The sequence below is a fragment of the Triturus cristatus genome, chromosome 3_2 (assembly GCF_964204655.1).
Source record: "Triturus cristatus chromosome 3_2, aTriCri1.1, whole genome shotgun sequence".
In the NCBI taxonomy this organism is placed as follows: Eukaryota; Metazoa; Chordata; class Amphibia; order Caudata; family Salamandridae; genus Triturus; species Triturus cristatus.
This window is the reverse complement of record NC_140584.1, coordinates 1,213,357,770-1,213,375,470: the sequence shown is the minus strand read 5'-3', so window position 1 is coordinate 1,213,375,470 and position 17,701 is coordinate 1,213,357,770. Positions and strand designations below refer to the sequence as shown.

At 43.2% G+C, this 17,701-nt stretch overlaps 1 protein-coding gene across 2 annotated transcripts in view; it reads left to right on the top strand.

The window, feature by feature from the left end:
* The first annotated feature begins 7,573 nt into the window (after positions 1-7,573).
* LOC146859475 (uncharacterized) overlaps positions 7,574-17,701 on the top strand; it is a 154,674-nt gene continuing 144,546 nt past the window's right edge. Inside the window, exon 1 of one of the 2 annotated variants that reach the window (XM_085650205.1) lies at positions 7,574-7,677. Coding sequence is in view for 1 of the 2 variants with exons in the window: in XM_085650204.1 (XP_085506330.1) it covers positions 7,697-7,714 (18 nt within the window). In the remaining variant the exon portion in view is untranslated. Of the gene's footprint in view, positions 7,715-17,701 lie in introns of both variants that reach the window. The other variant, XM_085650204.1, reaches the window with a different exon arrangement.

The window sequence follows — 17,701 nt, the reverse complement described above, 5'->3', positions numbered from 1 at the left end:
AGGAGGGATCCAAACGGATCAAGGATGGTTGATGAAGGAAAAGTCTGTGTGGTTCCTTCCTGATTCAATGGTCCAAGTCATTATTAACACTATCCATAGTCCAGCGCATCTAGGAGAGAAAGCTATGCTAGACAGCATTCAACATATTTGGTTCAACAAGCATTTACGAGCAGCAGCGAAACAAAAAGTTCGTACCTGTATGATCTGTTGTCAGTTCAACCCAGGAAAAAGCGTTCCCGTAGAACAAGGTGGATTTCATCCTCCTGATCATCCTTTTGAAGTCCTCCAGATGGATTATATCCAGATGGAACGATGTAGAGGATTTAAATATGTTCTCGTAGTTGTGTGTGCTCTTTCCCGTTGGACGGAGGCATACCCGGTTTCAGATTACACTGCCCCGACTACTGCCAAACAGTTGGTTCGAGAATTCTTCCCACAATACGGTTTACCACGTGTTGTTCACTCAGATAACGGCCAGCCGTTCTCATCCGAATTAATGAAACACGTTTCACTTTTGTTAGGCTATCAGTGGAAATTCCACTGTGTCCGACACCCCGAAGCAGCAGGTCTCGTAGAAAGACATAATCAGACTCTGAAAATAAGATTATCCAAAATATGCAGAGAAAAAGGTGTCGACTGGGTAGTAGCATTACCAGTTGCACTCTTTTACACAAGAATGGTAGCACACTCTCGAACAGGGCTATCCCCGTATGAAGTGATCTTCGGCAGACCACCAAATATGTGGGGGACGCCTATACCACGCAAAATAACTGATATTGACTGTAACATGCTGACAGATTATTTGGCTTCCTTGATGGCTGCACTACAATCTTGTCGTTCACAGGTAGCCGCAGCTTTTCCTGACAACACTGAGGTGAAACCCCATGACGTGGTTCCGGGAGACCTGGTCCTCGTGAGGAACTTTGATCGAAAGACTCAGCTGGAACCTAGGTGGCGGTCACCTCAGCTGGTGTTGCTCACCACAAGAACAGCCGTGAAGATCGAAGGCAGAAAAGGATGGATTCATTCAAGTCATATCAAGAAATTTCATGGACTAAAATCAGATGTGAATACCACACCTTGTGTGTCTTCACCCATTGACTCAAAACTTCCTTTTGTGGAAAAAAGTGATTCCGAACTTTATAAATTAAAGCTCAGGCCCAATGAGTCGAGCAATTTGATTGTTTAAGTCCTCTCCAAGGTGAAGCGGTTGAATTGTCTCGGACATGTATCCCTTGGACCTGAACAGAGAAAGCACCCGAAAAATGTTGAAACGACAGGCGTACTGTAAATCTCTGCGTAGTCATTGTATAGTGACGTTATTAATTTTGTTTTTCTCAAGTCTTTTAATAATTACTGCAAGTATATTGTTGCACATATATTATCCTATTTCTAGACATGTTTACAATGTTACTGCTGAACATTCTTTTAGTGAATTACCTCCGCTTGAATTGTCATACAGATTTGCGCTGCGCAATAACACTTTTATTAGTATGTTACATCATTCCCATCAGGTTAGCAATGCTACAAATTGTTGGATATGTGGCCGACTCCCTCCCTATCAGAACTATAAAGGAATTCTACCTCTTTTTCCATACCCGTTCACACACAACGGCTCCTGTGGAGCATGGTTTAGCTTAATTAATTCTCTGGATTCGAATTCTGCAGTTTATCAAGATAACTGGGTATGGGGAAATTTGAATTTAGTTTTACTTAAGGTCTGCTATCCTAACAAGGAGGGATTTCCCAAAAGAACAGGAACTGATCTAGAAAATGAAGTATATGGATTAGGTAATTTTACGCTTAATCTTATGATCCTAAATGTCGAATCCGAAGCTACTCCAATTTTGCCCGCTATGTCAATATTTCCAGTAAAAGGTGAATTATGTGTAAGAAAAAATGGTTCCATACATATGGGCCATAGTAGATGCACCACGGTAGTAGAATTTAGTGATCAAGGCAAGTCTACATTTAGAGCTTCCCGCCATTCCTATTTTATATGTGGTCAGACGGCATATGTACGTTTGCCTCTAGATTGGGATGGTACCTGCTACATTGGATTCCTTTTGCCACCTGTTTTTCTAGCTCCTCCTGATTATCACAGAAATACTCATTTAGTACACAATAGAGAAAGGAGAGATCTCCCAATAGTCGATTACACTGAAACAGCATGGGAAAAATACACAGATTTCAATAAAGGTCTCTTTCCCTATATAGGTACCGTTACTAATAGTAAGCTGATACGTAGATTAACTAGAACCCTTGAAGCAGTAGTGAACGAAACTATTTCCGCCTTAGGCAATTTAACAGAAGAGCAGTCTGCTATGCGGATTGTTGTGCTTCAAAATCGTCTTGTCCTTGACGTCATCCTGGCCGATAGGGGCGGAGCTTGTAGGGTCATCGGATCAAGCTGTTGCATTTTCATACCAGAAAATTCACCATCTGTATATAAAGCCATAACTCGCCTTCATAAGATTGTAAACCAGATACACCAGAATCCAGGCACCTGGACTTGGTCCGGTTGGTTTTGGAGCGTGTTATCAGCCTGGGGATGGAGAGTCCTATCTTTCCTAGGTATTGGCCTTCTCATACTATTCAGTTGCTGTCTATGTCTACAATGTGGACCAGCGATTTGTGGTCTGTGTGCCACATCGTGCATTCCACATCAAGATTTTCATTCAAGATCCCGGAAGAAGAAAGAAGAACAAATGATGCTATATGAACAGATCAATGGATTAATGAAGATTGATATCTCTTGACGGGCAAGTAGGGGACAAGGAGGGAATGTGGAAATATGGATTTTTCTGGTCAGTTATGTCCCCTATCTTGGACCCCAACGGTTCTATGTGCATGTGACAAGTACATGTATGTTCCCTCCAGTTCCAGTTATGAAGACGCAAATACATGTGCGTCCACCGTTAACATGTCCTCTTTCAGATCCGCCATGAATAGGCTGGATATTCCATTCATAAGTACAAAAAGCCACCGCCTTTATATGGTTCACTTATGCCATTTTACAGTCCAGGCAAGAAGGCCCTGATTCTGTCATCAAACTCTTCTTGTCTTCTGCCTCTGAAAGCTCCAGTCTGAGCCTGCATCTGTGACCATGAACTTTGTCTCATTCTCTGCGCGGCTCACGAAGCCTGACATCAGCTTGCTGCCTGCCAAGAACTGTATTTCACCTTCGAAAATTATCTGCTCCGCTCCCTGCCCAATGCATTCCTGTCTAGTAGCTTAAGTAAACATTCTTCCAGCTACCAAGCAAAGGCCCGACTTCTCTGTCTTCATGCAAGTAATTCATAGCCCTGTTACTATGGAAGATTCCGCCCTCGCATCTAGTGTAGACACTTAGACGCTTGTACACGCACTAACAGTCAGTATAGTCAGTATAGAATAAGATTCTACTCTAAGAGACCTCTCTTTTGGATAACTTAGTTCTTTAAACATAGGATGTTAGATATGATTTGGGATTAGGTTGACTTGACCCTCCAGACATCTGTCGCCACATGTAGAGCTAAATGTCAAGTCCCCTTCACCCCCTAGTTGCACGTCAATTACACGTCATGCTGCTGCGCGCGCATATCTGCCAAGTATTTCTGCTGACATTGCGAAATTCTTTCATGTAACCACCCTCTTATGACATCACATCTGATGACGTTTTTTTAATCACTCCCAGTTACGCCTATTTTTGCTACGTATGAATATATTATCACCACTATCAATTGTTACGCCTCTTGTATTGGCCTCACTGTAATGCCTATTATATAAAAGTAATTGATTGTCAATAACGTATGTACTTCACTTCCTGAACCTTCGTGGTGATGGAACCTGGAGCAACCGATTATAATCGACCATTGGAATAAAGCCCATTCCGAACCTCTAATACCACGGATTCTGCCTCTTATTTACTGAGCTATTTTATTATGTTTCTGTATCAAATTAAGTCCCGGTAATTAAATTATTTACCACAACATACTAAAGAGAGATGTTTTAAATGTTCTTCATCATTTGAAGAAAATATTAAGATGTCATCCTGAAAGCACTTTACAAAGTTACCAATGTCTTTGAAAATATTAAAAATTATCCTCTGGAAGACTGATGCCGCTGAGGCCAGACCAAAGGGCATTCGGTTGTACTGATATAAACCCTGTGGAGTGATAAAGGCCGTCAACATTTTGGAATCAACCGTTAGAGGAACTTGATGATATGCTGACCTCAAATCAAAAGTGGAAAATACCTTCGCACCTTCCAATAGTGATACCACTTCATTTATATTCGGTAATGGGTGACAATCCACAACAATTTCAGTATTCAGTGCTCTTAAATCCACACATAACCTTAATTTTTTATCCGGTTTGCGAACTAAAACAATGGGAGAAACCCATTCAGATTAATTGATAGGTTCAATAATGCCCTCAGATTCTAAATCTTTCAACATCTCTTTTAACACATCTCTTACATTTAATGGTACCGGTCTAATCCTTTGCCTAACTGGTGTAGAGTTATTTTTGAGCTTTATTTGATGAGAATAGTCCTTAAGTTTCCCTAAAGAATCTGTAAAAACTTCTTTATAAGAATCCTTAATAAAGTTTTCCATATCCTCTGACCCTGTAAATGAGACATACATATTATCAAGCGATACATCTAACACTACGGGCTCTTTAAGTCTTGGATTGAGCATAATTCCCAGCTTCCATTGATCCCTCCAACCCAAGACATTAATACCTTTAACCGAAATATACAGTTGTATCTCTGCCTTTCTGGTCTTGAACAAGATTGTTGTTTTGAAATAACCCATCAAGTCAATGCGTGACCCATCATAACTTACAGGACTTATATCCGGGGAACAGATCCTACTTAGATCAAATACCCTGTTAAGTTTTTATTCAAAATATTGTCTAGAAATTATTGTCCAAGGTGACCCAGAATCAGCCATAAGATCTAGACTCACATTGCCTATCAGGACCACACACATGGATGGTTTTTTAATTGAGGCAAGCTCTTCATCCTTAACTGTAGCAACATTATCCCGGAGAGAGACGACAAATCCCGAAGTTTGTGATACATCACCATCCACAGTATTATTTAGTTCTTGTATAGAACTTTGAGACGTGCAAGAAATTCTGGAACGGTATTGATTGCCAAATTTTCTCTGATCCCTACACATGTGTGCAAAATGCCCAATTCTTCCACAGACCTTACATTCTCTTTTCATAGCTGGACATCCAGGAAATGAAGCTATGTGATTTTTGTTTCCACACCTGTAACACAATCCGTTTTTCCCCATTCTGTCAAACCTTCTAGCATTGTTAAAACTAGGTATTGACGTAGAATTCAAATTCTGACTTTCATTTTTCAGCTCAAGTTGGCGTTTGACCACAGCAATTTCTTCTTGTTTATCCGATTTATTACCATTATCCTTTATTACATGCATCCACTTTTCCGTCTGTTCAAACGCTTTTGCGGTGGAAATTGCTTCTGATAGCTTTGGATCACCCATGACCCATAGTTGTTTTTGAGTTTCCTTACACCTTACATGAACTATAATTTGATCGCTTATCATCTCGTCTGTGATGTTACCAAAATTACAATGTAGACTTAAAGTACGCAAACTTGTTAAGAAATCATCAAATGACTCTCCTTCTTCTTGTATCCTTGTATAAAATTTGAACCTATTTAAGGCTATTTTACTTTTTGGTTTAAACCTGTTTTCTATCCTAAGTAACGCTTCATTGTATACGTTAGTAGCTTCTCCATTTTCGGTAATACTTATTTGCGGTAATGCTCTAAACACCTTTTGTCCTTCTGATCCTAAACAGTGTAACAAAATGCTTTTTTTTCTTTCCGCTCCCATTCTTTCACCATCAATCGCTTTCATATAATTAATGAATTCTTCCTTCCACCTAGCCCATGGAAGTGGTGGTTCCCCTTTATTTTGCAAAAACTTTGCTGGCGGATCAAATTGCATTTTTTTTTTTTAAGTTAATGGTACTTCCAGCTTTACTATACTTTGTCCAGCAATATTGTCTTGTGTGTTCTTCGTCTGGTTAGTGAATTGACAATTATAAAAGCAACAAGTTGTGTAAACCACCCCACAATCATGTACAACTTAAGGTCTCATACTTGTAAACTTTATATTTCACTTGTTAATATTTCACTTGTTAATGGCAGTATTTTCCCAAGTTCTATTGAATCTGCCTCCAGTTGTAATAATTTTCACCTTTGAATCACTTTTCCCAATGCATATAATTGCAAAGCTTTGCCTGTACTGACCTTAATGATGATGACAATATGCACTTTCCCAAAATACACCAGCAACTACGCGTGTACTTTCTTCGTAAAACGCTGCTTGTACATATTATTTTTTTTAAACGTGTGGTTGCTAAGTCCCAATCACAACAAAATGTCCGTCACGTCGTTTTCGTCACGACGCACGTTCCCAGCGGCACTTTCGGCTCCCAGGATGCAATGTGTTAGTGTTACGCTGGCGGAGTGACGAAGCATATAACGTTGAACAATGGATGTCCTCGCTCCAGTCCAAATCGCGAGCACACTTTCAATTTTGAAAGATGCCTGCAGCGTCGTTGAGGTATTCCAGTAGCCTGGTAATTAAGAAAGCTGAATATTCTTTCAATACAAAGTTTACCTCGTATAGTTGTATTTCTTTGCAGAGATGAAAGAATTTCTTTTTTTTTTTGTGACCAGCAATCGACAAGGCTCATCAAAAAGTCGTTTTTTTCTTTAAATATCTTGTAGGGTTTCTTCTTTCTTTTCGTTTTTTTTGCTTAGATGATGATCCGAATTTTTAGAGGTTTTAATGCTTCTTCTTTAAGCAGATCGTCGTTTTCTTTTAAATTACTTGTGTCTTGAAATATCCATGAATCCTTTAAAAATGGGTTCTGGAACACTGTTCTTCTGTGCTGCTCTATTGCTAGTTGAGAAAAGTGTTACTCCGCTCGTCGCCAATGAAATGATTCAATTTCCAATATATTTCAAGATGTTTATTATCATCAAATGCAGCACAGCAACAGGAACCTTCAGATGCTCAAGGAAGCCCAGTACAACTGATTCCCTGTGCAATCCGAGGTTCTAGCATTACATTCTAAATAGAACTGGAATGTAACAGGACCAGCAGAAGCATATTACAATACATGTAAAATACAACAGTACCGTTTACGCGCATGCTCGGAAGGACTCGAGGAGGTTTTGTTTGCGCACGCTCGAAAGGACTCAACTAGTTTTTGTTTGCACATGCTCAAAAGGACTCCTTTGGTAGTTGTTTTCGTGGGCATGCTCAGAAGGACAACGGGCTTCGTGTTAACTTGTCGTCTTCGTGCGCATGCGCAGAAGGTCTTCAATAATGACACTAGCGTTGGTCTGACATTTTTCTCAACGACGGTGAGGCATGGCAGTAGTGTCCTACTGTCTACGCATGCGCAGATGACAAATGAGGCCTAACTTGGTTTCGTTGAGCGGTGCCTGACGAACCATTACGTATCCTGCCGGGTGCCACGTCTGTTCGCACATGGGCAGTGACGCACCTGCGGTCTCGTGTGTTTTGCGCGTGCGCAGTGCGGCAGTGTCCGAGTTGTTGTGCTTTGAGTCTTGCTGCTTCATCGAGCGAGCCAGGAGCCGGTGACCCCCTCTGCACCCTGACCTCGCAGAGCACCGTCCCCGGTGAGCCCCGCCGGCAGCCATGTCCCAGCCGGAGAAGGTGAGCCCTCTTCTCTGTGCTCCGGCCTGGAGGCGGTTATCGCGATAACTGCGACCTTGTCGCGATAGTGGCGCCTCTCCTGCACCTTGCGTGTCTCCTCTGGGTGGGTCACTCCAGGCATCCCTCGCAGGCCGCTTCCACTTGGGGTGTTAATATCATACGGTCAAAGCCGCAGGGCCGGTACCTTCCACTCTAGTTGTTCCTTCAGTTCGTCTGGAGCCCCGGCTGCCCTCAGACTGTAAATGAGCATCAGGAAAGAGCTGTAGCAAGCAGTGGCAAAGACAAGTGCGCTGGCGTCTGATTGAAATCGCCTTCTGTATCATCGATGCGTCGAAGCACTGAGTGCACTCGGTCACTCACCTCTGCACTCATGCATGCATCAATCAACCCACCACCTCATTCTTGCATTCACCCGCTGACATAACTACAATAAAAACACACTAGCTCAACAACATTTCCAAGTTAAATTTAAAGAATACAAGTAAAAAAAGAAAACATGCAGTTGTCTAAACACAGCAGGCATGTGCTTGCAATAGTAATAATAAACTAAGTACCATATGTCCATCGTGCAAAGGTATTAAACGTAGTCTATTGTTGTTTTAAGTTTGTAGCTTGGCCACCACAGTCACAAGCAATATCACATCTACATCCCTTGACCTCAATCCAGTCATTTACCTATGAGAATTGTCACCCAATCACAGAACAGGAAATGCAACCAGCCCACCCACTCTCAGCCGAGCACTAAAATAGAGTAGTATTTCCTCAGCACTTCCTTTTTAGGTCTCGCCTGACCCAGCGCATGCGCTGGTCTGGCGAGACTTTTTGTGAGGGCTCAAAAAATGCTACCATGGCCAGCCTAGAGCTACAGTGCATGTGCGCGGGCGCGCGCTTAGGAGCAGAGGCTGGTAAACCTCGTCATGCTCATTAAGAGCCAGCGATCACTTTAGCCCGCGATCACTTTTGCGGCGCCCCTTTGATGTTTCTCGTTCAAAGAACATCAAACATCAAAGAACATGTTGTGTTAATGCTTTGCTGCGCCCGTTTGACTTACAATGTGCTTTCTCTTTCCACAAAGTCGATGTCCTTTTATTTTGAGATGCTTTTAGTATTGCTGTTTTGTGACTTAAAGAACATTAAGGAAATGTTACTGTGAAACGGGACAACGTTCACAGTGTTTATTTCTGATCGCAGCGGCTGCTTCATGTCCGTTGCACCATTCAGGGAGTCCTTTCGTTGGTGCTTTCATGAGGACACGATGAGGAAGCTGGAAACTTTTGGCACTTTCTCTTTAAAAGCACAGTATGTTGGCGACTGGTTAATCGATTAGATCTATGTAGCGCTTTAGATCTCAAAGCACTATGGTGGGTGCAGCAGTTACAACTCATGAAATATGGGGTGCAACTCAGAATGAGGGGGCAGATTTGAGTGCACATTGGCTGCAATCGAACTCTTAAGATGATGGGCTGTGTGTATTCATTAGCAGCACTCAGTCTTCGCTAAGTGATCTTGTTTGTTTTGTTGTTGTGTTAATGCTTTGCTGCGCCTGTTTGACTTACAACGTGCTTTCTCTTTCCGCAAACTCGATGTTTGTGTTCCTTTATTTTGAGATGCTTTTAGTATTACTGTCACACACACAACCACAACCACACATACAACCACACACCCACAACCACACACCCAACCACACACACACAACCCTACACACACACAACCTTACACAAACACACACACAACCCCATGCAACCACAACCCCACACACACAACCACACAAACAACCACAACCACACACACACAACCACACACACACAACACCACAACCGCACACACAACCACACACATCCACAACCACACGCACAACCACACGCACAACCACACGCACAACCACACACACAACCACACACACAACCACACACAACCACACACACAACCACACCAAGCATTGGCATAGCCAATAGGTCTCGCCTTTGGGACCTTATAAGTGTTTAGACATGCAACAGTTGATGTGGTTGCACCAAGGATATTGTGCTGCATAACTAAATACTTAGAAGGTCCCAAAAGCGAGACCTATTGGCTATGCCAATGCTTGTATCATGTAGGGATGCCACCACGTGAAGGCTAAACGTGTGCAATATTCAAGACATGGGCTGGACAGGGGATAGGGGCCTAAAGCTGGACAATCAGGCACACTGCAGGCTCATACTTCAGTATGGCCACAGGGTCAAAGTGGATATTTCGAGGTCAGCATGACATTTAGAGAGAGCAGGGCTTTAAGTGGGCCGGGTCCTGCCGGAGCTCAGCACCATCAGTTCTAAAAAGTAGGTGCAGAGACAGGTCCCTATCGGGCTCTCCATTTCTGCCCTCACCCTCACGGTGAAAAAAAGGTGTAGGTATAATGTTACTTGCTGTATTATATAGCTGGATGCAATGACATAGGCAAAAAAATACAGCACACTATGCTAAGCACAGGTTTTTAGCTTAGGTGTTTTTAAAGCATGCCATTAATTACATAGGCCACGTCCCTTTGAGAAATCACCCAGTTTTTTCATCCCACTTAAAGACCTGGAAGAGAGGCTGTGGAGTAATGCCCAGAGCTGCCGACTCTGAAACAAGGAAACCTGTGTTGAGTGTCAGCCTCGGCTCAACAATGACATCCAATGATTCTGGGCAAATCACTTAATCGACCCGTGCCTAAAAACAACAAGCATTGGCATAGCCAATGGGTCTCACCTTTGGGACCTTGTAAGTGTTAAGTTATCCAGCACAATATCCTGGGTGCAACAACATCAAGTGTTTCATGACTAAACACTTATAAGGTCCCAAAGGCGAGACCTATTGGCTATGCCAATGCTTGTTTGTTTTCCTGTCATGCGGGTTGAATCCAGGAAATACTGATGTCTTTGTCGCGCATGGGCTTCCAGCAGTGTTCAAGATGGTTGTTTCTCCCTGCCAGGGAGAAAACACCTCTACCAGCATGGGAGCACCGTCCAAGGGAGAGTTGGATTGAGTCCCCAAACACTAATGTCAGGCTAGGCAGAATCACACTACTGCATACTTCACTTTGTGGCCTTTCAAAATATCTTACCGATTTTGTGGGACGTAGGACTCACTTCTGGTAGGCTCTGGTGTTCGAGGATTTCATGAGCACAAAAAGATATTGATTACTCTCCCTCAATTAGCAATTAGCAAGATAAGAGTGCTCATGCATGCTCAATAAGTCGCTTATATTGTCTCTGCATGCCTAGTTACTCCCGGGTTCACTTTCAGGTGGAAGTTTTGACAGAGGTTAATCTCTCCTTTATCTTCCTTTGGACATCGTAGGTAAGTGCTCCTTGAGAGTTGTATTTGGAGGCTCTTGCTGACTAATTTGAGTGGCTGTTTAGGCGACTATGAAATCATCTACAATTATGGGAAAACTGAAAATAAAATTGTGAAGGGAAGTTATAGAAGCCTTTTATTCAGAGTATAACACTGGTGCGTCGTCTGTCCTGCTGTGCAGTTTCTTCACTGACAGGCATCATAACATTCTCCTTGAGCTCTACCTTAAGAATCTAGGGAAGGACACCAGGCTGGGGAATGGAGGGGGGACCTGGATAAAAGGAATATACCATTGGGAAGACCTTACAACACATCTCTTTTCAATAATTGAAAAAAATGCTGTAAATGGGGCAGTGAAGCACAATAATGTGATTAACAACTTTGAAGATAATAACTGCAAACTCCAAATTGCAGTGGAAATTAAAAGATAACCAAAATAATTACTCTACGCAGTGCTCTTCTCACAAATAACACCAAGGCAAAAACTAAGAGGCACAGAAATTTTTAAAGGGGTACAAGGAGAACAGAGACTGAGGGTAAGGGGGGAGTGACCACATACTGAAAGTTTGTCTGTACCACACAATGGAGAGACCTCTTTTTTGTCTCCTCTACTGCTCCTGGTGCTATCATTTGAATTTTCTCCTTTCTTAAATGAATCCATATCCTGTAACATTTTCTTGGGTTAATGTGCCAGTCTATCCATACTCCCAATACGACCATCTTCCATGATCACCACATTGCTCTTTACTTTTTTGATTCTTTTTAGTTTGTGATATTGTCAAATTTGTTTTGATCAATGAAAGGTTTCCTAACCAAAAAGCATTGTCTAATTTTCCGTTCTCACTTATTCACTCCCCATTTTGTTTATCATACCACTCTTTGTATTTGTTTTCATGCTTTAGAATTTTTTGCTCAACTCCTCTTTCTTCAACAAAACACTTTTGTTTTCCTATAGCCAATTTGGAGTCAATTTAGACCCTGGTTCCCTGCCTCTGAGCATAACGAAAGGTAGCGTACCTATAACACTGTTAGGTGTGGTATGATAAGACCAAAGCATTTCCTTTACCGTTTGAATAATAGGTTTGGCTGATGCAATTGCTAACTGTATTGCTTCTTTGATCATTCTATTAGTCATTTCCACCGTTCCATTGGCTTTAGGACAGTATAGAGTAGTTCTGATATGATGGATAGAAAGATCAATAATGAATATAATTTCCTCTGACAAAATTGGACCCCCTTATCAGTATTAAGGGTGCTGGGAATGCCTTCAGTGGTAAGCATGTCAGATAAGAAGTTAATGAGGGATTTAGTGTTGATTGTGTTTACAAATTTCGTAGCTATCCAATGGGAGAAGTGATCAGTGAGTATTAAAATGTACTTATCTTGAAACCCAGGAGCATGACTAGGACATACACTGCCAAGCCCCAATTTGTCCCAAGGGATGGAGGGCACTTTAATGGGGATCAAAAGTCTTTCTGGGGTACACCATTTTGTCATTTACGCTGCATGCCTGACAGTCCTTGGCTTTATTTTCTGTCAAAGAATTCATATGGAGGAATCAGTAATCCGCTTTGTGAGGTTTCTTCCTAAATGGCCCTCATGAGTAATGTTCCGAATGTGTTTCCTTGAACCCATAGGGGGCACAATTTTTCCTGATTTTTTAATTAAATTACCCTTTAATGACAGATCATCCCTAACGTTCAAGAATGTTTGAAGTTTGTTTAACTTTTTTGGGCCAACCCTCAATGATCTTTTCTTTAACTTAGTTCAAAGTTTTATCTTTGTTCATGTAGTCTGCCAATTCTGTTCCTAATATGGCTGGTATGGATATAACAAAGATAGGTAATTCTGGGTTACTGATGTCTGTTCTTAATAAGTAATATGAACAAAAAGTCTACTGCAAAATTTCTTGATCCCTGGACATTCTCAATCTTAAAATTGTATCTTTGGAGCCCCAAAACCCATTCTGATATCCTGTGTGTGTTTTTTCTATGTCTTTGTTGAAAAAAGCAGACACCAGGGGTTTAGGGTCTACCTCTAATACAAAAGGCAAACCCCAGAAGTAGAATTTAAAGTGGTTATCTGCCCAAAACAAGCTAGCATTCCAATTCTCAAAGGAGCGTCCTTGCCACCAGAAGCTATCAATGCCCCGTCAGGGACTATCGTATTGAACATGGCCCTCCACAAAGGAATATGCCTTTTTTCGTTTAACTCGATGTGTCCACCAGGGAGCTACACTAAGTGGACCACAAGGTATCGCCGCCCTCAAGAGACTGTGACTCTATTCCACCAACCAGGATTAACTCCCTTACCCTCAGGTTTCTGTTTTTGAATAATTGCTGCACTTTCCAAACTCAGCCAACCCCAGGTAATCTTAGTCCTGATGAGACGCAATTATCCTTATTGGGTCAAAACGCAGTCGACACGATTAAACAGACAGACAACGTGTCCATATTGCTGATTCAATGATTGATTCTATGTATCCAAGATTTTTCTTATTAGAAACTGATGCCTCATATGTATCAACCAATATACCTCTTATGCTGACGTTTAATTTCACCTTCTTTTGTGTTGCTTGGGTTCTGATTTGGTTACACACCTAGGGTCTTCTTATCCTATTTTTCTTCTTCAAAAAACACTCATTATATGTTTTGTCATGATATATTTTTGGTCAAATTTATTCTAGTTGAATAAAAACTCGGTTCGGCTGAACCACAGTTGTGTACTTCAATACTGGCTGTGCCAAAATGCCTAATGAACAGTGGTTTATTTTGATTACGTCCACATAGAAAAATCTATGACATTCATAATTTTGGAATTAATGCCTACCTGCTAGTGGAGCTGCTGGGCTCCACTTTGTATTTTGTTGTCCCCACCCCTCACACCTCCCCCCTGGGTTTGCGATTACCGTTGATAACACACCTCCTTCAGAGGCGAGCTATTTATCAATGACAGTTGCATGGCCACGCAGCTAACGCACGTAGCAGCCACACCAAAGGCAAGTCCGTCTGCATCCACTTTTGCCTGGCCAGCACCAGGGGCTAGGCCCCTTGCCCATTTTAAATCAGCGCCCTTGCAACACAGTGCTAAGGAGCTTGGGAACATGGCTCCTGTGGCCCCACAACACTCTTATGAGATCTTGGACCCCGCTCAAGTGAGTTTTTAGATCGACCTGTTGCATCCTCTTCTATGGGCTCTGGCTCACACACTAATTGCCATTGGTTGTTTCATATGGCATTCAGAAATGCTGGCTTGATATTGATGCATTTCTATAGATGTCCCTACTTTGTGTGCTTAGCTCTCTTTGTGGCAAATTCACTCAGAGAACACTTTGGTTGGCTGTGATGACCCCTCCTCCTTGCTCTCCAACTTGTTTTTGTTTGTTTGCTGCTGCTCGTGTTTTCGCAGGCCTCCTACTTCCAAGCTCTCAGCGCCACCAACGTGGAAGCAGATAATTCCATGATGGACGTCCACTCCAAGAAATCAGAAAGATATATACACTAAATGCATCAGATGATTACAACCACTGAAGACTTAAATATGCACATTGACACTTGCACATCACAATGACAATTATAGCCTATGGAGACTTGAATGTGCACACAGACACTCTCATATCACAATGTCAATAATCAAAAATAAAAAACATATCCGGCTACAAACTTCCATCTTGGCCCACTCCAGACTGGGGGATTCACAGCCAGGGTCAAGAGACTCAGCAAAACGGGGAGCTGCTGCACTGTAGACGCACCCGTCGTTCAGGCCCAAATCCCAGTTTCTAAGTCAACAAACCCCAGCTTTATAATCTCAAATCCCACTAGAAGGTTCCGAGAGGCCCTCCTCTGCGCCAAGGAAACTTACTGGAACTGGCCACTTTCCATGCAAGCATTCCATAGGGAAAAGAGTTCTCACTTTCCTTCTGCGCTCTCACGTATTCCAGCCATTATCTTAATGAAGCTTACGAAAGTCTCCACTAGAACAGAAAACAAAACAACCTTGAACGTGAATAGCCTAAATGACTTGAGTAATCTGGTGGCCTGCCTGTGTGCGCAAAAGCTCAACCTAGCTGTCCGAATTCAAGATGGCATGAGGGCATGTCAAAGCCAATGGTAAGAACTTCATAATACTTCCCAATGTACAACATAATGCACATTTGAGCACTCCTGATTATAACACTGCAGTTTTAGACCAAGATGTACATTCCACACTTCTCCCTCTCATGCTCATCCCACACGTTCTGTTCCTGGCACGGCGGTTCTGCTCTTTGAAAGCTCTCCCCCTCGGCAGCTACAAGACACACAAAAAAACTTCAAGAAAACAAGGCACATGCAGGAAACGTGATGTTGTACATTCAAGCTAGGATAAAGTAAAACACCAAAAGTTAGTTAAAACAATGGTAGTCAAAGGTCATCATGTGGTTTCAATACATGGGGGTGCCTCTGGCACTACAAGGTCCCAGGCTGTGACCCCCCCCCCATTGGAGTTGTTTCCTTCGATCTGCATCCCACCTGTATCCGTAATGGTGAGTGGTCTGATAGTCCCCTTACTAAAAAATCAGCCTCCACCACCTCTCCCAGTTCCCCTGTTAGTATGAAGATATAATCCAGCCTCGAATACACCCTTTGTGCCCCGGAGAAATATGAGTATTGTTCGACCTGTGGGTTCTGTGCCCTCCATATATCCACCAGACCCATTGTGTCTGCAAATCACGCCAGTGGGGTAGAGGCGACTGGGTGGACCTCTCGTGCGATCCATGGGCATGTCCATTACATCATTGAAATCACCTCCTATCACATGGAAGGAGGTCGTGCCTCTGAGAGGACTTCTGTCACTTTAGTCAATGTGCATGCCTGTAGCCTTGGTGGGGCATAGACTCAGAACAGGGTCAATCTCATTCTGTTTCATGTGCCTGCCATCCAAAAATATGTACTGTAAGGATCAGTCCATGGGTGTGATATCTCAAAGGGGGGTGTCTTTTTTTTAAATCAGGATTGGTAGCCCCGAGACATGGTGGTGTCCTGCGTGGGCCAATAACCTAAATGTTCCTCTCCCCAGGAACCTTTGTTTGGTACCCTGGAGGTGTGTTTCCTAGAGCATCACTACATCTGGGTGTAGTCTTTTAATATGGCGCAAAACCAACCCTCTTTTAATCCTGTCACCAAGGACATTCACGTTCCATGGCAGGAGCGTGAGTGCCAAATTGTCTATGCAGGTCGACATGGGTGTAGTATGGCCCTTATGTGTGCTATTGATTTGTGTGTCGCATGTCTGGGGTCTCTTTTCAGACACTGGAGACCCTGCCCATCAGAACCGGTGCGATAAACCTGCATTTGAACTTGCAGAACAACCTTTCCGTGTCCCTTCCTACCAACCCACAGCCCCACCCACCATGCCCTTCTCACAACACTCAACTACCAAACAATTGAATTGCCGTGCATAAGAGGAGAAGGAGAGGACTGTCGCCCTCCCACAAACTGTTAAAACGTTATGCTATAAGCATAAACTCTCACAGCTTGCTAACAAAATGGGATTAACAACAGCAGCAGCTCAGTCTTTGTCGGAGCTTGTCACCGTAATAATCCCTCTGTATGTTGGATCTCAGTGGCAGGTAGGGGGCAGCCGGTACCTCGTTTGTAGTGCAGTCGCTGCCGTGGCTGGAGCGTTAGTAGCAGTTCATTCTTGTGCTTGAGTTGGTCCTGTGGTTCCTTCGTGTGGCAGGTGATCCAGATCTGAGTAGTTTTCCAGTTCTAGTATTCTGGTAACTAGTGGGTGTGGAGCTTTTTTGTCCGAAGACATCGCAGGGTTGTCAGATTCCGAGATAGAGCTTCTCATGCTGGAGTCATCGGTTGCTCCTGCTTTCCTCTGGGTGGTAGTCCCACCCCCCCATCTTTTTGAGATCTCTTCTGCCCTGTCCTTATCCCCTCGTCGCATATGGGTGCCCCCTATGGTCTGCTCTCTCCGATGTTCCATCATGAATGTTCTTTGCTGTTTTCCTTTGTGCCCAAGGGTTAATCTACCCAACGGGTGCAGTCTGACTAGTCTCTCTCCAGATGGGCGTAGGACCGGCCTTTCCTCCACCCAGGCATGTGGACAGAAAGTCTGGTTTGTTCGTTTCCTCGACTTTCTCCAGAAAGCCCACAAAGCGGAGGTTTGTGTTTTTGGCACCTTCAATGCGCTAGAGGACATCTTTGGTAGTTTCCCTTCACTCTGCTACCCCAGGGCGTAGTTCCTTCAGTTTCCCCTCAGCCTCCGTAATGTGCTTCTCGGCGGTGGTGACCATTACATAGAGATTGCGTAAGCCCTGTCGAAGTAGCGTTACCTCTGAGTGAACCTCTCCTATTCTATCTTTAAATGCTGCCCTGGAGGATTGTATTGCCTGTAGCAGTGTCGCCGTGTCTGGCAGCGGGGAGTGTGCGGTTTCTGGAGGGGTGACTGGGTTTGTATAGCGGTCCATTTTCCCTTGTCTGGGAGGTTTGGGATCTTTATCTTTCCCCATCCCCTGATGTATGTAGGGGTGGTGATGAGGTCCCTTCACTTGCTCAGAGTGTGTTACTTTTACTCCTAAAGTCTCTCTCCTCTTCGATTGGCCTGGTAAGGTGCCCTTGGTGTCTTAATGCATCCAGTATGGGGCTGTCCCCTTTCTCTTTTGCTTACTGAGTTTGTCTTCTCCTG